The sequence below is a fragment of the Electrona antarctica genome (assembly GCF_951216825.1).
Source record: "Electrona antarctica genome assembly, chromosome: 15".
NCBI lineage: Eukaryota > Metazoa > Chordata > Actinopteri > Myctophiformes > Myctophidae > Electrona > Electrona antarctica.
In genome coordinates, this window is record NC_136796.1 from 31,002,135 (window position 1) to 31,026,756 (window position 24,622).

Below are 24,622 nucleotides of genomic sequence, written 5' to 3' on the forward strand. Positions count from 1 at the left end.
GGATGAAGCAGAAACCACCTAACTCCAGACTGGGGATATAAGCAGAAACGCGGAGCGGAACGGAAGCAGCTGTAGTGGCTCCATCGACAATTTGTTCGTGCCGCGGCGAGTTCCGTATTTACTGTTTTTTCCCCCTGTGAAGGTGAGGCGAAGGGGCTGCGTAAGCCCCGCATACACGCGGTAAAATAGAGCACTTGCGTAAACAAAAGGTTTTCACGTGCGGAGCTTACACACAACCTGCGCACCGTACCCGCGCTCGGTGTGGCCGAGTTCCATTGATGATAGTGGCCGCCCTTACTCTGCATACACATACAGACTTAACTTACTACTTACAGATTTAACTTACTACTTGTTTATTATTTTTGTGGCGAGAACCTTGTACAAGCCCTTTCTTTATGTGTTTCCTATCTCACCTGAACTTATTTTCTGTCTTTTAATAATGTTACCTTTTTTGTACTGTTGTACTGTTTTTGTACTGTGTTTAATGTGTGTGTTTTATTTGGATTGATGAGAGACTTACTTTTAAACACCATGTAGAGGTCCTTGCTGGTAAATTGCGACATTGTATAGAAATAAAGCCAGTTTTCCTGTCATTAGCAGAGGGTAGTTGAGGCAGTGTTCCTGTCTGTCTTATTATGGGGACATAATCTATAGACATGCAGCAGCATGTCTTAAAAGCACCACTCTTAAATCCCTAGACTATGTTTATCAATCATGGATTCGATTTATTACGGGTGATAGCTATATGGTACTCACCATTGTATCTTATATAACAAGGTTGGATGGTCCTCCCTGACAGAGAGACGACAACTGCATTGGCACCTGAAATGGGACTCTGAACCCTACCACACCAGATCAAGTAATTTCCCCAAATTCAAGGTACCAAAACTAACTAACTTGGTAGATCTGCTTTTAGCTTCTGTGGCCCTTTCTTTTCTTTTTTACAATGTGGCACAGAAGGTGTCAGCAGTCTAGAGCAGTGGTTCTCAAACATTTATCATCATATTAATGATACGTAAATATGTAAATCTTTCCCCCTGAAAATAACTGTTATGCTCGCCGCTTAACCACTTAAACCCGCATACCTATTCATCAAAAATAGACGATCTACAAGCTCACAACTCTACGATCACAACTCTACGATCACAACTCTACGATCACAACTCTACGATCTACAAGCTCACAACTCTACGATCACAACTCTACGATCACAACTCTACGATCACAACTCTACGATCTACAAGCTCACAACTCTACGATCTACAAGCTCACAACTCTACGATCTACAAGCTCACAACTCTACGATCTACAGGCTCACAACTCTACGATCACAACTCTACGATCTACAAGCTCACAACTCTACGATCTACAAGCTCACAACTCTACGCTCACAACTCTTGCAGATGGGCTATTTTGGTGAAGAGACTGGTGTACTGTGTAGACTGACTAAGAATGCACCAAGTACAGTGCAACTGTCCGTTTAACCAGTGACATTGATAAATTCCAAATATTATACCCAAATGATGAAGTATTCTGAGACACCCCTGGACTTGCGTCAAGGCACCCCCTTTGAGAAACCCTGGTCTAGAACAGCATCTGTCTGTCTGTCCCCCACATGTTGCCCAACTGTGGAGAATTCTGCCCAAATATTGAGATGACTGATGTCATGTGCGTCTCTGTTGGGGTCTGCAGCTAATCTGGCAAAGCGCTACTTCACAAATATCTTATCATTTGTGTGGATTTAAAAAGTCCTTGATGCGCTGCGAGCGTCATACGGTGCGCCTTATCAAATGCACCCATTGTTTACAACAGCTGCAGCCACACATGAGGCGTGGGTGGCACAGACCATCCCAAAATGAGTTGGCGTAACCCTGATGTCATATTAATGACATCAGAGATCTCAATATATGGATATAAAAGGGACACAGACAGAGAGATACAGAGATCTCCATATATGGGCATAAAAGGGACACAGGCAGAGACAGTCGGGAATGACGCAAGTCACCGGTGGTGCTGTGGTGGCGATGGGAGCAAACAGCTCATAATGACGACCAGGAACGCAACAGAAGGAATGCGGGAAGATTGCAGCCTTGCAGGGTGAGCTTAAATACCCCGCCCCAAATGGTCAGCTGATTGCCACAACAGCGTATGACATGTGGGACTTGTATTGCCAGAACTAACTCCGCAAGCTATACGTATCATTTTTTGTTAACTTGTAGATGGTTGTACTATTATGTAACTTGAAAAATAGCTATAAACAATGCTTGAAACAAATATTGTGACACTGATATTGTGATGTGAAAATATCCTGATATCGTGATACTGCTTGGAAAGATATCGTGATATCATATGTTTCCATATCGCCCACCCCTAGGTGGATCATAAAGGGATTAGGTAGTTAAACGAGCTGAAGAACAACCACCCCCTGCCCGTACGGACCTGCCAGTTTGAGCTCCACGCCGCTGTGGTCGATAAGCGTCCCGTTGACTCGGTTGCTGAAGGGCTCGAAGGCATTGATGCTGAGCATGGCTGGCTGCTTCTTCCCCAGGTACTCGTAAGAGCCCCTCCACAGAGAATTCTTGGCAAACACACCGCCTGGGACTAAGAGATGGATGGAGGGAGGAGGGGGGAGGGGGGGGGGGGGGAGAGAGAGGAGGGGGAAGGCAGCGGGGAAGACAAGGGAGGTATGTGTAAAATACAAACACTTGTATTCCTTCCAAGAATAGAAATAAACTTCAAGAAGCTTCACTGTCAGTAAAATGCAGACGAAAGGGAAATGCAGACCATAATACGTTTTCTTTCTCCTTTTTTGTACCTCTTAGTGTGGTGGGAGGTTCCTGCACAGTCCCTACGGGGCTGAGACCACTTGGACGGGTGTCAGCTGAACAGCACAAAAAGAAACAAAAATAGACCTTAAGTCAGATAAAATATAACAGTCTGGGTTATCTCTGAAGTGCTGTAAATATGTGCCTCGAGGGGGGGTGGGGGGGAGAGATTATGGTGGTGAATGGGGAGGGGATGATAGGGGGAGGTAGTAGGCAAGTAGAGGAATGAAACATAAATACAAACACTTGCATTTATTCCAAGAATAGAAAGAAACTTCAAAAATGTGCACCGTCAGGGATGGTGCTCATAATTACTCCAGCCATGTTGCATAAAATGTCATATAAGGTTTTGTATGCAAGCACACTGTATTTGCATACGTCGATCTGTACATGTAGACGCACAGTACACAGGCACAAATAACGACCGCTGACACACATAAGCATGTATTATAGTGAATGGCATTTTTATAGCGCTTTTCCAAGTGCTCAAATCAAAGCACTTTACAATGGTCCATTCATTCATGCATTGGGAGGTGAATCGGCGAACAGTCGATGCCAGCGTCCTCACTTCCCACATTCACACACTAATGGTGGCAAGCTCACACACCGACTGACTCATTGGAGGCAGTGTGGGGTGCAGTGTCTTGCCCAAGGACACCTCGACTTGAAGACATTGGGCGGGTATATGCGTGCACGCACGCATGCATACACACACACACGCGCACGCACGCGCGTGCACAACGTTTTATCAGCTGTCAGGCCTTTGCGCTGCTCCTCGGGTGCTGTTAGTACCCTATAGATCTGTGCTAGTAAGGCCAGCATTCTCTCCCATCTCCAGCCTCAGCATATCCATCAGGCCTCCCGTATTTCAGCAACCCCCTCAGCCGGGCATCCATCAAGGAGCACATACATACACACACACACGTGTTGTGTGTAGAATAGCCCTTCCTCTCTTTAAGCTATTAGCGTTCATCTACCGCAGATAATTGTGCGTCTACCACTCTATTCCTCCTATATGTATTTAGAGACGCAGCGCCCCAGGGCAACTTAATGGCAGTCTATTTATCTGATAGACCTTGTTAACACTGCCCAGACATTTATAAGAGGTGCTTTCTCGCTAACCTAATCAATGGGACACATTGGCCTAATCAGGTTCTGGGGGCCCTTGTTAATGTTTCATACGCTTGTGCGTGCGAGCATGTGTATGTGTGCGAGCATTAGCGTGCATGTGTGTGTGTGTGTGTGCACGTGTGCCTGCGTTGTGTGTGCGCGTGCACGGGCACACACGCGCGCAAATGCGTGTGTCCATGCCGTGTAAATGCCCCGCTATACCTCGTTGCGCGCCTGGGTCGCTGGCCCGGAAACAGACGATCTACAAGCTCACAAAGTGGCGCACTTGCGCAAGCTTGTGAGCTTGTAGATCGGCTATTTTTCGGCGCACGACACCGACGCCCGACTAAGCATAACGTGGGCCTAATTGTGTGATGGATGGCCGTCCCATTCTGGCGTGTGACGGAGGATGAGCAAGTGTTAACACAGCCATTCATCAACATTAGCCCAATCCCCCTATCTCTAAACATTAGCCAGCACTCTCCAGCCAACAATACAAAACCCAGTGGTTTGAATAAACATTGCTAATGAAAATCGCACATTATAATGTGATGAAGCACCTAGAATGGGGCAAGTGCTTGGCTGGAAATGAGAATGGGAATTTACGCTCACTTATACTCTTGACTTCCGCCTAAAAATAATACTAATTAAAAAAAATTAAAAAAAAGTTAAGTATGCACGTTCATTGTGTGTGTGTGTGTGTGTGTGTGTGTGTGTGTGTGTGTGTGTGTGTGTGCGCGTGCAGCTTTGAGTTTAGAATTCTATGTATGCAACAGAGCTGGGATGAGCCACCAGCTGTTCGCATTAGTTGCATAATAAAAAGATATTGTTGAAAACTAAAGCGCATCTGTGTGCGTCTGCTAATGTATTTGCATTTTTAACTTTTGAACAGTATATTGTATTACATGGCTCTTAACCCAGGGACTGCAGATGCAAATGTGTTCCAGTGCATTGCCAACTCTGGTCCAACACATTCTGTTGTGTATGTATGACTCATGTTAAATAAATAAATAACCTAAACACATTATTTAAATTAAATATGCGTTGAAAAGCGGTGCAAGTACTGTAGGCTACTTAAGTACAATTATGAGGCATTTCTTTTTTTTACCTCTACTCCTATGCACAACCTATACACACATTACTACAAAACATAGTCTACATTAACCACATTAACCCTATATAAATTTAATATATACATTTCGGCCATTTGAAAATAGCAGATCTACAGGCTCGCATGTGAACTAGATCTGCAAAAAAGAAAATTTTGCATTCCGGACTTTTACAGTATTTCTACAGTGCAGTATTGATACTTTTACTTAAGTAAAGACATTTTGTTTGTTTTCCTACAACTGTTTGAAGAAGCTACCCATAACTAGTGTGGCTTTCTTCATTCATAACCTGAGCTTTGAGGAACAGAACAACTGCCATATGATAGGATTGTCACATAACTCATTATAATACTGCATATAAAGCAGTGGTTCCTAAACTTTTTCATGTCAAGGACCCCCAAATTGACACTAATTAGCCCACGGACCCCCCATTTGAAAAGATATGCCAGGGACCATCATGAGAGAAGATTTTTACGCCTCTAGCAGTGATTATCAGCCATTTTAATTTCAAGGACCCCCAGTTTGACATGCATTAGTCTACGGACCCCCATTTAATGGCATTTCTATCTATGGGACCCAATTTATATTGTAAAATCAATGTTAATTTAACTCTGAGAGTGTACAAATGGACCCTAATGGGTCCATTTGGTTCCATGTGTACACTTTCAGAGTTACAGACCCATAAGGGTCCATTTGGTTCCAAACTATCATTTAGCTGGGGACCCCCTGGAACTGCCTCAAGGACCCCATTTGGGGAACCACTGGTATAAAGCATCTGCTTAGACCCCAGAAACACACATTCAAACCACTCCCAGCCACTTGTCTTACCCCAGAAACACACATTCAAACCACTCCCAACCACTTGTCTTACCCCAGAAACACACATTCAAACCACTCCCAACCACTTGTCTTACCCCAGAAACACACATTCAAACCACTCCCAACCACTTGTCTTACCCCAGAAACACACATTCAAACCACTCCCAACCACTTGTCTTACCCCAGAAACACACATTCAAACCACTCCCAACCACTTGTCTTACCCCAGAAACACACATTCAAACCACTCCCAACCACTTGTCTTACCCCAGAAACACACATTCAAACCACTCCCAACCACTTGTCTTACCCCAGAAACACACATTCAAACCACTCCCAGCCACTTGTCTTACCCCAGAAACACACATTCAAACCACTCCCAGCCACTTGTCTTACCCCAGAAACACACATTCAAACCACTCCCAACCACTTGTCTTACCCCAGAAACACACATTCAAACCACTCCCAACCACTTGTCTTACCCCAGAAACACACATTCAAACCACTCCCAACCACTTGTCTTACCCCAGAAACACACATTCAAACCACTCCCAACCACTTGTCTTACCCCAGAAACACACATTCAAACCACTCCCAGCCACTTGTCTTACCCGCACAGAGCGGAGGCTTCCCCGTCCAGCTCCCGTCCGACCTGCAGGTCCTGTGCTCGGACCCCCCCGCCAGGTAGAAGCCCGGCTGACAGGTGTAGATCAGGGTGTAGCCCAGGGACGGCAGCTCGATGGCACTCACGTCCGCCTGGACCGGCAGCTCCGGTTGGCTGCAGTGGTGGGCTGGATGGATAGACAGGTAGAAAGATGGACCTTTATTGATCAGTGGTGGGCTGGATGGATAGACAGGTAGAAAGATGGACCTTTATTGATCAGTGGTGGGCTGGATGGATAGACAGGTAGAAAGATGGACCTTTATTGATCAGTGGTGGGCTGGATGGATAGACAGGTAGAAAGATGGACCTTTATTGATCAGTGGTGGGCTGGATGGATAGATAGGTAGAAAGATGGACCTTTATTGATCAGTGGTGGGCTGGATGGATAGACAGGTAGAAAGATGGACCTTTATTGATCAGTGGTGGGCTGGATGGATAGACAGGTAGAAAGATGGACCTTTATTGATCAGTGGTGGGCTGGATGGATAGACAGGTAGAAAGATGGACCTTTATTGATCAGTGGTGGGCTGGATGGATAGACAGGTAGAAAGATGGACCTTTATTGATCAGTGGTGGGCTGGATGGATAGACGGGTAGAAAGATGGACCTTTATTGATCAGTGGTGGGCTGGATGGATAGACGGGTAGAAAGATGGACCTTTATTGATCAGTGGTGGGCTGGATGGATAGACAGGTAGAAAGATGGACCTTTATTGATCAGTGGTGGGCTGGATGGATAGACGGGTAGAAAGATGGACCTTTATTGATCAGTGGTGGGCTGGATGGATAGACGGGTAGAAAGATGGACCTTTATTGATCAGTGGTGGGCTGGATGGATAGACGGGTAGAAAGATGGACCTTTATTGATCAGTGGTGGGCTGGATGGATAGACGGGTAGAAAGATGGACCTTTATTGACCCCGTGCATGCGCACGGTGGGGCGGACATTCAGGTTGCCAGAGACAGCACAGCAGTGAAAGTTACAGGGCAAAGGATGGATGGATAGATGGAGACAAAAGGACACGATGCAGAGATGGTGCTAAGTTGGGATGGATGAAATAATTATGTATGTAGACAGGTTTTGTGTGTGGGTGTGTGTGTGTGTGTGTGTGTGTGTGTGTGTGTGTGTACTGACCGATGCACTCTGGTTGGAAGCCGCTCCAGGTGAGGTTGGGCAGGCAGGTGCGCGAGATGGAACCCTGCAGCAAATAACCCTTCCTACAGTTGAAGAACATAATGCTGCTGATCTGGAGGGTTAAAATGTGCACACGCGCGCGCGCACACACACACACACACACACACACACACACACACACACACACACACACACACACACACACACACACACACACACACACACACACACACACACACACACACACACACACACACACACACACACACACACACAGTTACAACTAAAGAGAGACAAGTTGGTTACTTGTTCACATTTCACATACAGTATGCTATATGTCATACACTATATGTCATACATTATATGGTTTGCTTGACCTCAGATGCTAAGAATGTTTTCTTTTCCACAAGTTATTTTAACTGTAGATAGAATGGTGTTAAGATAGATGCTACGTGGGTGTGATCTTCACCTGGTATCCTAGCTACTGTACTAGCTTCTGTCCTTCTTTGCATTGTATATTTATACATTATATGTCCATGGTAAATGGTAAATGGTAAATGGTGCATTTATATAGCGCCTTTATCCAAGGCGCTTTACAGAGCAATCGGGAGCAATTAGGGGTTCAGTGTCTTGCTCAAGGACACTTCGACAGTAACTCTGGGGGAGCCCGGGTTTGAACTGGCAACCTTGCGGTTACCATCCAGGCACTCTAACCCTGAACCACCGCCGCCGTCCATGATTGATACCCTGTTGTTTGTCATGCCATTTTCTCTGATCTTTTGTGTCACTCTGGATAAGAGTGTCTGCTATAATGCCTACATTATAAATTGCATATGCGATGCATGTACAGTACATGGCCTAGTTATCAAACCAGCCTTAGTTTATATGCCGTACCACAGTAGTATACATGGCATCATCATCACATGGCATTTTAGAGCGTTGATTTTTGTGTGCGTAACATTTTGGGTCCCACCTAAACGTGTTACATGGATTCTGATTTGAATGAGAGCAGATGTGCCGCATTAGCACAGGATGTTCTTTTTGCGAACGGGGGCTTACTGATATGATTTTGTCAACTAAGTATGCTTGCACAGTAACCAATCTGTTGCCTATAAATGAAACCCAGGGAAAATGACTCGTGTCCTGAAGCAGGATAAGTTAGGGGTTTTCAAAGTTTGAATACGTCATCAAGTCAGCACAGCACAGTGCTATGACAACTCCTCCGCAAGATGTATGGCCACGATTCATTCATTGCCTGTAATAGACTTAATTACACGGTAAAATCCTGTTGTGTTTGTTTAGCCGCGAGAGAGAGTAAAAAATGTGTTCACAAATGTGTTCACCCTCAGAGTTACAAATGGATAGTGAAGTATGTTCTGTTATTCTCACCTGGAAGCCCTGACTGTTGTTCTGACTCCCAAACAGGGGAGAGCCGGGGTCACTGCATGTGGTGTGACTCGGGTCTGAAACAACAAAACCGTGTTAATTTGTAACACGATCTTATCATGTGAACTGTTTATTATTTTTTAATGGCGCACACACACACACACACACACACACACACACACACACACACACACACACACACACACACACACACACACACACACACACACACACACACACACACACACACACACACACACACACACACACACACACACACACACACACACACACACACACACTCAGGCACTCAGGCCTGGGGCTGCATAGTGTGAAGGTCATACATTTACAAATGCTGGCTACACTGCACATACGCATACTGTATGCGAGTAAGCACGCGTGCACACACGCACACACACTCTCCCGCACGTACACAAACACCGAACAGGCAAGGAAAACACACAAAACCACACACCCAAGGACACAGACACACACACACATAGAGCAACACACACCCACATAGACACATAAATCCTACAAAGTGATTCATTAGTAAGCCCGTCTGTGATGCGAGGTGGCTAGTCTGTATCCTTGCTCCGTGCAGCTTACAACACAATGACAAGCTCTCAGGCCGTATCACTCCACAGTCACACAAACCCTCTTAATCAATTACCAAAGTCTGCAGCCAAGGATGTGTTCCATTACATTATCACCCCACCAGTCCACATTATGTTGATCCATTAGACGAGGTACAATTACAACTTATGTAAGCTGTTGTACCTTTAGTGGTAGCTCAGTGGCAGTGGCGCCATGCATGTCCACTAATATTCTAAGCGACGTTGGGCTTGTTTTTCTGCATAGTTGCTAGTAAATATTGGTAGTTGCGGGTTGCAGTATTTTGGGGGGCTTCTTTCTAAAGTGTAGTTATCTCATCTGTCACACCCGTGGTGTTTTGTTTCCATCTGTTGACTGTCCCATTTGTTGAACCTACAGTATAGGCTCATGTCTTGAGGCTATAGAGATGTTTGGGGTTGGCTGTAATGGGAGGAAATGCAATAAAAGGCTGTGGCCATTTGTTGCTCTGGGAGTCAAACCGGGGTTTCCACTGCAATGAATCATGTAAGTTTGGCTCCTTACTCGAGTAAAAACGCTCATACTTCTAAGTCTGAATTCTTGTCTTGCCTCATTTGTGAATTGTTCCTCTGAGCATGTACAGATCCTGCAGATTCCCATAACATGGGATAACAAGGTTTACTGGCTGCGTCACTTCACTCTCCATTCTCAACGCTGCATGCCTTCAAAGTGTGTAATGTGTGCATCCATCCACTATCTACCTACAGTACTTTATTCAAATGTCTTATCATATTGGTTTCTTTTGCACTCGCTTAATGCTCTGTGGGCACTATTTTGCGTGTCTTTAGTACCAGGCAGGTCTTATGACTTAACTTAAGAACTGGAGGCGGGGCCAATGCTGTTTCGCGATTATGAGTGGTCAAATCGCATTGGTCACGCCTCCATGTCTTAAGTTAAGTCATAAGACCTGGTACTTAAGACACGCAAAATAGGGCCCAGAGTCTTAATTGTCTTAACCACTAGAACACTATAGTAACCCTATAACCTGGGCTTGTCAGATTAGCAAACAATTTGCAATTCTTTATTGGCCTGAGTGCAGTCAATGAGATACTGTATATAAATTAGGTAATTATGTAATTTACATATATACTGTACAGACAGACATATGTAGACAGATGCTAGGTTTGTTTACCTGGTATCTTATAGTTTCGATAGTTTCAATGTACAGATAGTTGTTTGTTTTATAATAGCCTTTATTGCTTTAGGCTGATGCTAGGTTCTTGGTTTACCTGTGATCCTATAGTTTACTGAGGCACTACACTGTCTCTCTGCATTTGATGTTTACCTTGCTTGCAAGTCGCTCTGGAGTCTGGATAAAGAGCATCTAAATGCCTAAATTGTAAATTGTATATAGGGTTTAAGTGATTCATGTCTAGTTTATGGCATAAAGCACTTTAAATTGCCTCGTTGCTGAAATGTCCTATAGAAATAAACTTGCCTTGCCTTGTATTACAATTCGGTCACTTAAATCAGGGGCTTACACTGCATTCTCTGGCGGGTCCTTTCCATACCGGAGAGTTAATATGGCTTTCATCAGTGCCTCTCTCGGGGCAGCAAACTATCCGAGAGGCCAATTTGAGAACACTCAACAATCCCCGTGAAATAGTCAGCATTTGTAAGGGGAAATCAAAGTCATAAGCAACGACATCAACGGAGTAATCTCAAATAAATGACACGCACCTTATATTTTAACCACTTTAACCAATAATGTATCCTTTTAGCTATTGAAAAATAGCAGATAATAAGCTCGTATCTGCTAAGATCTGATATTTTTTGAAAAATCAAAATCTTTGAATATATATTCTTTCACAGCGATCGTTTTGATCTTTGCTTCTGGGGGAGGTCCCTGGAACAAAATATTCTCAGATAGAGGTCGACGGCCGAAAACATAATTTTCGGGGTCCTTCTCATGAAAAGGTTTGAGCACTACTGATAATGTTTTTTTTTCAGAAAACTGTCAGGATTTAAGAAGACATTTTGTAGAATCCATGGTCTCGGGTCTTAACCCATTCAGGATTATGTTATACTTCAGCTATTGAAAAATCGTGAAAATGTGGTGCAAACCTTTGAATATATATTATTTCAGAGCAAACGTTTTTAACTCAAATCTTTGCTTCTGGGGGGCGGTCCCTGGAACAACATATTTTCAGATGGGGTCGGCGGCCAATTACATAATATTATAATTCTGGGGCTCCTTGACATGCAATAGTTTGAGCACCACTGACATAGACATCAGATTTAGAAGACAATCTGTCTCAGGTCTAAATGGTAAATGGTGCATTTATATAGCGCCTTTATCCAAGGCGCTTTACATAGATTGTACATCAATTCACCCATTCACACACACATTCATACACCGATGGCGGCGGAAACCATGCAAGGCCCCAACCTGCACATCAGGAGCAATTAGGCGTTCAGAGTCTTGCTCAAGGACACTTCGACACTAACTCTGGGGGAGCCCGGGTTCGAACTGGCAACCTTGCGGTTACCATCCAGCCACTCTACCCCTAAGCCACCGCCGCCCAGTGGCTCAGGGGTAGAGTGGCTGGATGGTAACCGTAAATGGGTCAATGGGATAAAAGAGCTCACCTATGCAGGAGGGCTGCGTGCCACTCCAGCTGCCGTCGTACTGGCAGTACCTCCGGGACGAGCCCACCAGCACCAGAGGAGGGGAGCAGGAGAAGGACACCGACGAGAGGTACGTGAAGCCTCGGTCCTCCCGTCGCCCCGCCGCCGGGATGCCCGGGTCCCCGCAGAACACGGCTGCACAGAGAGGGGACGAGAGAGACAGAGAGACAGAGAGAGAGAGAGAGAGAGAGTTGAAATTTGAGATGATTTTAATAATCTCAAATTTAAAGGGATTTAAAGGGATACTTCACTTTAAAAAAAAACTTTTGGTGATTTCATAGTGTAGAACTCAGTCTTATGTGAACATCCCAGACAGTTTTTAAGTTGCTCGATTCAGTATTTAGATATTTGATATTCATTTTAGATGCCCCGCCCCCTTCCTATACAAACCCATTATAACTTCAAACTCGGAGGAGACTAAAGAATACAAAATTATATTAAAAATAAATGAAAAACCACGGTCCCCTCTTAGTATTAGAAGGACAATATCAGAAGAATATATTAAAAAAAACGATGAATCTATCATGGTTAAAATAGAATTTGAAATTACAATGAATCTGTATAGGAAGCAAAAATTTATATCAAATATCTAAATACTGAATCAAGCAAACTGAACTGAAATATCCTTTAAATGTGTCTGATGATCACTGTAATGCTCATATCATACATCCAACTCAATCTAAGTAAAACGTCCTTGCAGACTGGTGCGTTTTTTGGAAAAGTCAGCAGGGAAAACGCCTCAAAATATCCACAAAAAAGCAACAGTCTGCAGGGACCTTTAACCTTGTTGGATTTCATATTTTTCTAAATCCGAGCGACAAAATTTCAGTGTTAGCAAAACAAACATCAATGCCAGATGCCTTGCATTGAGCTTGGAGATGTTCACCATTTCCAAATGTTTCAAAAATGTATAATAAAAAAGGAACGTCGGTTTTGAATGTACTTAAGGTTTCCACCCGACAGCGACGACATGCATTATATATGAACCACCGTTTATTATTAATCAAGGACTAAAATGAATAATAAGTCAATTGCACTCACGGAAGCACTGGGGCTTCTCTCCGCTCCAGTTGCCCGGGCCCTGGCAGGTGAGGACCGTGGGAAGGGAGAGCTGGTAGCCTTGGTTGCAGGCGTAGCTGATGCTGGAGCCCCAGGTGAAGTCGGTGCCCACGACCTGCCCGTTGGGGATGACGGGCGGAGACGTGCACACGATGGCTGGAGGGACGCCGCAGAAACACAAACGCGTCGTATGTTACGGCAAGAGCTCACATGACCTCGAGTCTCATTTCCACACCAAAAATAGCCAATCTATAGCTCACACAAACGCGTCACATTTTGTGACGCATTGTCCCTCGCCCCAAAAACGTTCTACGACTATTTTTGGGTCGAGGGACACGGTCCTGCGGCTATAAATAAGGCATTGCTTTACCTTTGATCGGAAAACAAAAAGAAGACCTACATTGCGTTGTTATTTAATTCAGCTGGGGGTGCTCTCTCTGCTTTGATTTCTCTCGAGCGGGTTACATAACAGGACCGTTACTTCAGAGCAGAATATGGAAGCGGAGTGAAATTATAATTATTCAGAATGCCGTGGTGGCCTTAAAAGGAACACAATTAACTTGTGTTCCTTCCTCCCTCGTTCGCTGTACTTCCAGGAGTATAATCAGAGTAATGCTCTCCATCGCGTTGTGTTAAACACTTTACCCGCCAGGATTAATTCATTAATTCACCTCGTATGGCCAGGATTTTCCCCCTTAGTTCAAACCTTATTTTGAAGAGCCAAAACGCTCGACTGGATGCTAGAAATGTTACTACTACTGTGTGTGTTGTCACATCCACTTCCGGTCTTGCGATCGGTGATGAGAAAGCCTCATTGCAAGGATCACAGTGTCGGCTATGAGACCGTGGAATAAACCTTGTTTTGACCAGAAATCCCATGGGACAAGGGATTGGAGATAAAGGCGATTGAAAGAAACAGATCAGAGTGAGCGCGCGGGTGCAGGAGAAATTCAAGATGCCGCGCCCCAGTGTTGTTGACAACAGCAGCTACAGTAGCAGCCCAATGCTAATGTCAGTAGTATCACGACCTGATCGATCATAATCGATATAAAACAGTGGTTTTCAACCATTGGTCCTTGAGGGGGTTCCAGGTGGTCCCCAGCTAAATGATGGAGAGTGGGTAACCAAATGGACCCTTATTGATCTTTAACTCTTGAGAGCCTCATTGCGAAAATGAAACCAAATGGACCCTTATGGGTCCATTTGGTACACAATTAGAGAATGTAGAAGAATTGTTCTTTTTATGATTTTTTTTATCAAATGCCTGTTATCTCTCCAAATGGTACCATACAGAATCTTATCCAACAGAAAAGGAAAAAAAAGTTTTGGATCTGAAAGGGTTAATTTCATCAAATGGTGGTCCGCAGCTCAAATGCCCAATACATAATGGGCCTTGATATGAAAAGGGTTGAAAACCACTGAACGCGACGCGTTGTGAGCTTGTAGATCAAGTGTAAAATTACTTATACTGAATATATATATAACTTATACTTGTCCACTAGTCCCTTCCTGACATTTTAGTCTAGCTTTTATTCGTTGACAAAATCGACAGTATATTTAGTCATAGTTTTAGTCATCATGGCTTAGTTTTCATTTAGTTTCATGTCGTTCTTGTCAGTGAAAAAAGGTAGGCGACGAAAACAACGCAGGCTCCGAGTCGGTACCTTTACACTGGGGCTTGGTGCCGTTCCAGGTGCGGTCCTTGGTGCAGAGGAGCGTGGAGGCGCGGTCGGCGTCCATGGTGAAGCCCGGCGTGCACTGGTAGCTGACGCTGTTGTTGTACGTGAAGTCACTGCCCAACCTCACGCCGTTGGCTGGAACCCCCGGGTCGCCGCAGTTTATCACTGCAGAGAGACGGGGAGAGGTGGAGAGGAATGAGGTCAGAGTTAGTTAGACGTGTGTTTTGCATGTGTGTGTGTGTTTGTTGTGCGTGCGTGCGTGCGTGCGTGCGTGAGTGCGTGCGTGCGTGCGTGCGTGCGTGCGTGCGTGCGTGCGTGCGTGCGTGCGTGCGTGCGTGCGTGATAGAGAGAGACAGAAAGAGAGAGAGAGAGAGGGGGGGAGGAGAGAATCAAAGCAAAGTAAACAGAATGGGCTGAGCTCTCATTTAGACATTAAGTGTGGGGGGGTTGGGGGGGACGACGACGACACAATAGACGCATGCAGATGAAAAGACGACGGATGGCACAAATCACTCCCTGAATGAAATGCCCCAATTAAATCCGCCATCGTTGACACGGTTTTCTAGCGCATCATGTCTGAGCCACATTATTTGATGATTTAATTTGCTTAGCTTTTGATTGTATTTGTTAAGGCGGTAAATCAATATGCATGCACTTAGGGTGGAATACAAAAGAGTAAACAAAATACTTAACCCATTAAATCAAAAATAATTCTTCTAAATCCTAACCGTTTTCTGAAAAAGTGTCAGTGGTTCTCAAACTATTTCATGTCAAGGACCCCAAAAATGATATGTAATTGGCCGCCGACCCCCATTTGAAAATATGTTGTTCCAGAGACCCCCCAGAATTTGAGGTAAAAATGTTTGCTGTGAACGAATATATATTCAAAGATTTGCAAACATTTTCAAAAATAGTTATATATATATATAATATATATAATATATTTCCTCAACAGCTAAAGTTTAAAATAATGGTTAAAGTGGTTACAAGCTATAAGACACAGATGCGTCCTCATGGTGTAAATGGCTTAAAACCATCTCTAAAGCTGCGTGATCCCTGCTTCCTAGCAACCCACCAACACTTCAATTACGTCGGCGCTACTGTTACCAGCGGCCCTTTAGGTCCGCTCAGTGGTGTCTCATGGGGCTCAAGTTGGGTAGAGACGGCGCCCCTCTGTCATTGTCTATGGGGAGGATTTCAGTGTCATGCTGTATGCACGTTTTTGAGGGTTTTGCAATTCCGTGCTATTTCACCGTGTCTGCGTGAGACCGGGTACATTTGGAGACAGGTTTCCTATCTCCAGCCCCGCCCATGCATCTCCATGCATCATCTGTGTGCTGTGACATTTCAAGTTGCTTTGTTGAAAAGAGAGAGAGGAAGGAGTGCATCTGTTTGGCCAGAGTGGAAATCTCCAACAAGGTGCTCTTAATTGGTAGAATAAACTGGAGACCAAGGAACTGTTGTAGAAAAGCGAAAAGCTACTGCATTTGCAAGAATTAAAATGCTTCGTTCTTTGACTACACTATAGAGTTTTTTTAATAAGCAAAATCAAGTCTCACGGCACAGGAGTCTAAGCCCAGTATCAAGTCCTGATTTTGGCAACATGCTCTAAGTCTGGGGAGAGTATACTCTAATAAGGGTCCTATGTTGGGGAAACAGGGAACCAGCATGAAGCACAGTCAACAGAACGGCTGATGGAGTGTGGTGATGGATTCTTTTTTGTATTTTCCAGACTGGAGAAGGGCAGGCGGAGTAGCTGTGGCAGAGTGGTGAAGTGGGTTGGATCATCATAGGTGAGAGCAGAGAGTGGCTTGTCTGAATTGATTTCGTCGACCAATACTACAATATGACAAAAACATGTTTGTCGACTACCTTTTTTCACTGACAAAAACTAAGTGGCAACTAAGCCACCTGCGAGAGGAGAGTGGACAGCCATTGTAAAGAACATATACGAAATGGAGAAACGTACTTTCTCCGTCAGGATATGTATAGAGAAATTCTACAAGTACTGGTTGAAGTGGATATTATACATGAAAATGGATATTTTGTGAAGGATCCTTGTATGTATGGATAGAGGTGAATATGTTGTAACACCAGGTGACTAAAACTAAATGAAAACTATTCAAGAGACTATGACTAAAACTAAAATGTGGTGTCAAAATCAACACTGCCTGCCTGTTCTGTATGACAGTCTGGTGGTGAAGCGGGCAAATTCCACTAGAGCCCGACCGATGTCAGATATGCCCATCTCAACCCCCACGAGGGCCCCTGGGCTGCTTACAATAAATGTCCCCAGGAGCCCATGTCAGGGCCTCAAACCCAGTACCACACGGCCCAGTTTCCCCGAAGGACCCCTGCGAGCCAATTAGGGCCCCCAAAAGCTAGCTCACCCATCATGCTGATTTCTGGTTATAATGTTGTTGCCGCTGGACGATTTCTATTGATGTATTTTATTTTATTTGCGCAAGCAGAGCGCGCAAGTATTGTGGTTGTGCTGGTACGAATGCACGTGTATGCTTGGTAGGTATTGATGGTGACGTAATTAAGATATGTATCAATGCCGGGCTATAACTGGCTTTTGATGGCTTTGACTGGCTTTTTGTGACGTAATAAAGATAGCTTTCAGAATACATACATGTATACATACAGACATTACCTTTAATTCACCCGACACTGAAACATATCCTAATTACGTTACCATCGACAGCCAGTTATAACCCGACATTGAAACATATCTTAATTACGTCACCATCAACATCAGTATATACTGTACCTACCAAGCATACTCGCATAAAAAAGCCAGCCGACCACAGTATAGTACTTTCAACTTACAACTTACATACATACATGTATACGTACATACATACGTTACCTGTTACCCAACCAATATTGAAACATATCATAATTACGTCACCATTGACAGCCAGTTATAACCCGACTTTAGTATTTAATTTAAATGTTTTTCAGAGAGGCTGAGATTTGAAAGTTCGTAGTGGTCGACAGGTAGGCACTCGACAGAGTCCAGTTCTAGTTATTATTGTAATGCTACGCTGGTCATACTGTATGTAGGGGGACAGGTTAGTTATCATTGTATTGTTAGTTTAGTTATTGCTGTTCTGATGATGATGCTTTGCTTGTTCATTGAAGCAGTGCTGCTGAGTCTGTGCTACTCGTACTAATGTGGTTTCCTGTTTGCTTGCCTTTTATGTTGTACTTAATGCTGCAAAACCGATTGCCCTTCAGGGACAAATAAAGTGGAAGTTGATTAAGCGAATATATACTGTCAGTGGGTGTGTTGCAGGCGGATTCAATCAAGACCAATCAAATCATTGCTTTTCATTACATTTAACAAATCCATGCCACCGTTGACTCCAGCACTCTGGTGGCAGTGCCAACAGAATGCACGAAAAAGGCAGCGAAGAACCGTGAACCGGCTCCGTGAACCGAAAGTAGTAATCGACCATTTTCGTGCCATCGTGCGTCCCGTTCTCTAGCCTCCGAAACGCTAATATGCTAACCGGGAGGCCACGATACTTTTTTATTGAGCTCCTAACATCGTCCCTCACCTCATATCACCTCAATTTCTGTGAACAACGCTGCTAAGATCACGCGTGCATGCATGTGCACGGAATTTAGGGATTTCAATGACGTCACAACGTTGCCTATAGCGATGGGGGAAGCGACCATGCAGGAAGCGACTATAGCGGTAAAATGTAAGCGCATTAATTCTGGATTAATACTCTTGTGTTAATTTCTCGTGTTCTCGTGATTGGCACAGGAGGGTTTAATACCTAAACTCGAGATGGTTTTCGAGTTTGGCATAGATTGTGTTAAGAGCAGTGTGCCGTAGCGGTACAGTAACTTCCACAGTGTAGTCGAAGCTCCTCCAGTATATGCAAATATTATAACCTCCTATAGTCTCTGTCTAGGGCTAGGCACACAACAGTTGTGTCCATACAAGCCTTTAAAGATGGAGTGCCTATGTCCCCCTCTCCCTAGTCTCGCGTTACCAGACTGTGCCTCCGCGATTTCCAAACACTCCGTACCGTGTGGGCCAACGGAAAAGGTCTCATGAGTATCCGGACACAGCGGAAGTGGAGCCTCCTCGCCACTTCCGTTTCATCTTTACAGTCGCGCATATTTATCCTAATATAATTAGAAAACATCTAAGGCTATAGCTTGTTGCTTAGCAGAAAAGGAAATAAAAAAAGATATTTTCGTGAACGGAAATGGCAGCTTCCGTTACTCAGCTCATGGGGGCTATAGTCCCAGACTCTATATAGCATTCGGAGATTGTGGCATAGTTGTCTGTTAACGCGAGACTACCCTCTCCCTAAAACATGATCACGATTATACTAGGAGGAAGACTTTTTTTCAAAAAAGTGTACAGAAAGTGTTAATATTATGTTTTATGTGGTCACACCCACCAGTTCACCTGGTTTTCACCTTAGCACCACCCACCTGAATGTAAGCCTAGCCCACAGCTGTTGTATGTTGTTGTATACGATAATGTGGGAGGGGTTAGGGTTATGATGTCACTAAAGTGGTGTTATTTCGATTGGGCCTTTTGACTCAAAGGCTTTCAGCTTTCAGGAAGAATCCAAACACAGGGAAGACATTTTTTAATACTATAACCACACCTGGGGGTCTATTAGGGGTTCTCAACGTTTTTGACCGGGGACCCCCGGGAATGCTTTGGCAATGTCTCGGGACCCCCGCCCCGCCCCCTCCCGACCCCCAATATAAATTGACTGCTACAATAACATTAATAATAGAGACAATACACCATAAATAAATACCGAAACCAGATATAATCATTAGGGAAGGTGTCATCTTCATCACATCTTCATCACATCTTTAACATGAACAAATTCATACAAAGTGAAAGCGTTGACAGATAAGTGCGTTCCTCTCTACAGACGTGGAGACGATGCTTCAAACAGGAGGGCAGCAGACGGTGAAAACACTAGTTCTGGATGACTTCAAAATTGCAGCACACTGCTGACATGCAAACAACACCCCCCCTAATGCACCCTCCTTCTTCGTGGGCACATGGCAATTAAGTCCCTAAAATACCCAACACACGCACGCGGGGAAAACATGCACTGCAGTGCCCTGGACATTTTTCAATTTGTGTCTCACGCCAATGTGTCTACACCAAAATGTAACGACTCAACAACAAACAAAAAGAACCTGAGTCTCGATAAAGGCAACTCTGGGCTGTGATTCCCAATATAGCCTGACCGAACGTGCAAAGTCCTTTAAGGTGAACTCCCCGAGGTTTAGAGTTTTGGGGAAGGCTGTTGATGAGGCATGTCCTTTACTCCCTTTGGTGTTATGGGTCTCCAATTCACACCAAGCAATTTTGTCTTCCCATTGCTCACTTTCCCTCTGGCATTGCAAACTGTCCAGCCTACGGATGAGAACGTGCGCAGGCGTGCACGCACGCACACACGCAGACACACAGACACACAGTCACACAGTCACACACACAGGCAGCTCTCCCTAGGTGACTCAGCAACAACAACACAGCCTGAATCGCCATCTTCAGCAATAGGACTCGGATCTGGGGCAGGACAGGACATGTACAATGAAGGAGCATACAAGTAGTGCCTGACAACGACTAAACTCTGGGCAAAATCCTCAGAAGGTTCCGGAGTAGACTAGTTTTAGTCGACTAAATATAAGATTTTGGTCGACTTGAGGTCCCTGCACACTGCTGCGTTTTGAATTTTTTTAGCAGTGCGTCCACTCCTTAAATCTACAGTTGATTTAAGGTGGCCTTACACTAGCCGATAATCAGGCATTTTTGACGCTCGGGGGGTGCACGACCGCTCAAAGCGCGATCGGGATCGGCCCGATCAACATCAAGAATGTTTGATATTTGCTCTGCCCCGCTCTGATTATCCTGTAGTGTGTGGTGCTATCAGATTTCAGATTGAAAAAAATCGGCTAGTGTAAGGCCACCTTTAGTCAACTAAAATGTATTTTGGCATGCCTTGATGGTGTCATAATGGCTCATTTTACACTTCCACAAGCTGACAACGTTGTGAGATTGTACTGTAGCTCTGCTATTTTCAGCAAGTGTAAAATGACTTGCGTCTTTTACTTTCATGTTGCCCACTAGTCCCTTCCTAATATTTATAGGAAGGGACTAGTTTATATATTTTGTTGATTAAATTGTCCACATATTTAGTCTTGGTTTTAGTCATCATAGCTTAGTTTTCATTCAGGTTAGTTTTCGTCATTGAAAACAGGTAGTAGACAAACATTTTTCGTATAGCGGAGTGTCTCCGACCGAGCAAACCACACTTACTCAGACGGGGGAATAGGAGACGCCCGGAGACACAAATTCACAGTCATATGAGCGCGGGCAGTGCTTAGACGCCTGCACGGCCAGTGTTTGTAAGGCAATCAAGTGCTCCCCTTCATAGATATACACTAGATGGCTCACCCGCGACATCGCTATACGTGGCGGCCATCTTATTTCGGGGCAGCATAACATTCTGTCTATGGGGCATGCACTTTTTAAATAAACTTGCTTTTATATGACGTTCATATAAAAATAAGTATGGTTTTCCCACTGCACCACCTGCAGCCTAGGACCCTCTAACCCAGTGGTTCACAAACATCTTCCTCTCTTTCTTGTCAGCTGATTTATTGCCTGATCTACAACAACTTGGGTATTATCCGCTATGTTTGGGGCCTGACAGGATGTGCCACCAAGTGTAACTCAGGCTTTTACTATCTTTCAATTTCATCCATAAGGAAACTGGGTCTCTTTGAGCCAGCATGGCTGCACATGACCTCTATTTGCTACAGGGTCTCATGGCTGTCTGCCGCGGCAGCTGTGTGCCCATTGTGTGATAATGATGAAGGGCTGTCAGTCAGGCCTGCGCTCCCTGCACAGACCCTGGCATGACTCACTCACCTAATACTGAAGAAAACACCACAACCACACCTCTCTCTCTCTCTCTCTCTCCCTCCCTCTCCCTCTCCCTCTCTCCCCCTCTCTCTCTCTCTCTCTCTCTCTCTCTCTCTACATTTTCTTTGCAAACCGAAAAGAATTATCCATTAGCACACTGCGAGAAACTTTTTCTTATGAGGATCCTCCCAAGCCTTGTTCCTATTCACAAGCAATCCCCAAATGTAATCAGTTTTGATAGTTGTTCTGGACAGCATGCATACAAAAGAGAGGAACAAAGAGATATGTGTATAGTATCGGGAAGTGTGTGTGTGCGTGCGTGCGTGCGTGCGTGCGTGCGTGCGTGCGTGCGTGCGTGCGTGCGTGCGTGCGTGCGTGCGTGCGTGCGTGCGTGCGTGCATGCGTGCGTGCACAAGAGAGCGGAGTGAGAGACAGAGGGAGAGCAAGTGCAACTTGCAGGCACTTCACAAGCATACAGTAGTCTTATTTCTTTATAGTCTATGGAAAGCACTCATTTCTGGAGAAAGAAGGTCATGAATGATAAGACAGACGTCCTTTTATTCATGATGGTGGATTTAGTTTGTCTTTCTGCCCAAATGTTTTGATACGTTGGGATGAACTCGCACAAGCCAGTCAATAGTTGCCACTAGCCTAAGAGTTAGACTCTCGTAGATGTATTTTATCGATTCTGACATTTTCAAAGTGTTCATTCCCCTGAGGGGGTGCCTCCGCAGAGCTCTGAACATGTAATGCAAAACACAAGGTGCTTACCCTGATGCCCGAAATGTTAGAGAGGCCTACGCAGTGCGTTTGCAATGTATTAGTCTGTAGTTTTCAAAAGAAGAGTTTTAGCCCCGCAAGTGGCCAATTTTGTTGGAAGTTCCCAATGGCGGCAGTGAGCAGGCGCTTCCGGAACCACACCCCGCGTAAACAGGAAGTAATCGAGGAGGGGAGAAATGGCGGTCGGCCATTCGACTAAAACAATTCTTTATTGAAAAGTAGAAAGTACTAATACATTGCAAGCAAACTGCAAACTAGGCCTCTCGAACATCCCCCCCCCCACCCCCCCACCCCCGCCCCCTCAGGGGAAAGAACACTTAGACTCTCGTAGATTGAAAATGTCAGAATCGATAAAATACATCTACAAGAGTCTAAATCTTCGGCTAAGTTGCCACCTCTGCTGTGCTCAGCAGTCAGATCAGCAGACGCTCATGGTTGTTATTCTTTTGACATGAACTTATGTTCCTTTGTTGAATGGCTGTGTCTATTACGTTTGACATGAACGTGAAACTTGCAAAAGGTCACCGGATACCAGCTATTCAGCAAGGAGTCTAATGGACTACAGGCGGTAATATTGACAAGCCAGTATCGACGACAATCCTGAGAGGAGAGGAGAGGAGAGGAGAGGAGAGGAGAGGAGAGGAGAGGAGAGGAGAAGAGAAGAGAAGAGAAGAGAAGAGAAGAGAAGAGAAGAGAAGAGAAGAGAAGAGAAGAGAAGAGAAGAGAAGAGAAGAGAAGAGAAGAGAAGAGAGACATTGCATGGGGACAAGTAGGTCAAGGGAAACTAAGGGAGTAAGTGCAACACGGCAGCATCTTCCATGTGGTCAATATACAGTCCATGGGTGAACAGAAGTGAGATAAATGGACTGCCTCTGACAGCCAGACTGACCTGAGCACTCGGGCATGTTGCCGGTCCAGGTTCCGTTGACGGTACAGTGGCGTGTGAGCAGGCCAGTGGAGTAGTAGCCCTCCCTGCACGAGTATGTGATGGAACGGGAAAATGACAGGCCGTCGTGGTTCAGGATCTGGGCGTTGCGTGGAGTTCCTGGGTTTCCACAGGAAACCACTGCAAAAGACGTGGAGAAACACAGAGAGAGAGAGAGAGACAGAGAGAGAGAGAGACAGAGAGAGAGAGAGTTTAATATCTGCCATCTTGTGGCAAGAAGTGAATCTGGTGCATGTGTGCGTGCGGCTGTGTGTGTGGCTGTGGCTGTGTGTGTGTGGCTGTGGGTGTGTGTGTGTGGCTGTGGGGCTGTGGGTGTGCGTAACTGCGTAACTACGACTTAGCAGCTCGAGAGACTAGTTGGTTGCTGTAGAACAGGACAATTGCTTTAATTAAGTGAATTGACACTGATGGCAAGTGCAGAAGTTGGGTTCTGGAAGGAGTGCATCATAGGTATACTGTATATACAGTATGTAATTTGAAGCCTAGCGGAACCCTCTCTATTTGACCAATGTTATTCTGATACTCCGTCACTTTATCGTCCAGCAGGAACTTTCCTTTCCTCAGTTCATTCCTTCACTGTGTGTCCCAAGGCTGGTTTGATGTGACCCTGTTCATTACAGTCTCCAGCTTGTCCCCGAGCCCTCAACACACATACACGGTTTCCTCCTATCCTCCGTAATGACCAGATGTGGTCTGGCCCTTGAAGTCTGTGCCAACATGAGCACAGGTGGGCGAGTCACACCGGCAGCCATGCCACCACAAACCAGGGGGGGGGGGGGAGGGGGGGGGGGATAAGGATGAGAGAGATAAGATTGCAGAGAGGGATGAAGACAGGCACACACACACACACACACACACACACACACACACACACACACACACACACACACACACACACACACACACACACACACACACACACACAC

The 24,622-nt window shown here is 45.0% G+C and overlaps 1 protein-coding gene across 1 annotated transcript in view; it reads right to left on the reverse strand.

The window, feature by feature from the left end:
* The window catches only part of csmd2 (CUB and Sushi multiple domains 2), a gene marked incomplete at its 3' end in the record, with an annotated part of 248,131 nt that overhangs the window by 20,271 nt on the left and 203,238 nt on the right, over positions 1-24,622 (reverse strand). Inside the window, exons 52-60 of the mRNA XM_079522057.1 lie at positions 23,640-23,816; positions 15,031-15,210; positions 13,349-13,522; positions 12,269-12,442; positions 9,050-9,123; positions 7,661-7,772; positions 6,475-6,654; positions 2,816-2,881; positions 2,440-2,601 (exon numbers count right to left, since the gene is read on the reverse strand). Coding sequence (XP_079378183.1) covers positions 2,440-2,601; positions 2,816-2,881; positions 6,475-6,654; positions 7,661-7,772; positions 9,050-9,123; positions 12,269-12,442; positions 13,349-13,522; positions 15,031-15,210; positions 23,640-23,816 — 1,299 coding nt within the window. The remainder of the gene's footprint in view (positions 1-2,439; positions 2,602-2,815; positions 2,882-6,474; positions 6,655-7,660; positions 7,773-9,049; positions 9,124-12,268; positions 12,443-13,348; positions 13,523-15,030; positions 15,211-23,639; positions 23,817-24,622) is intronic.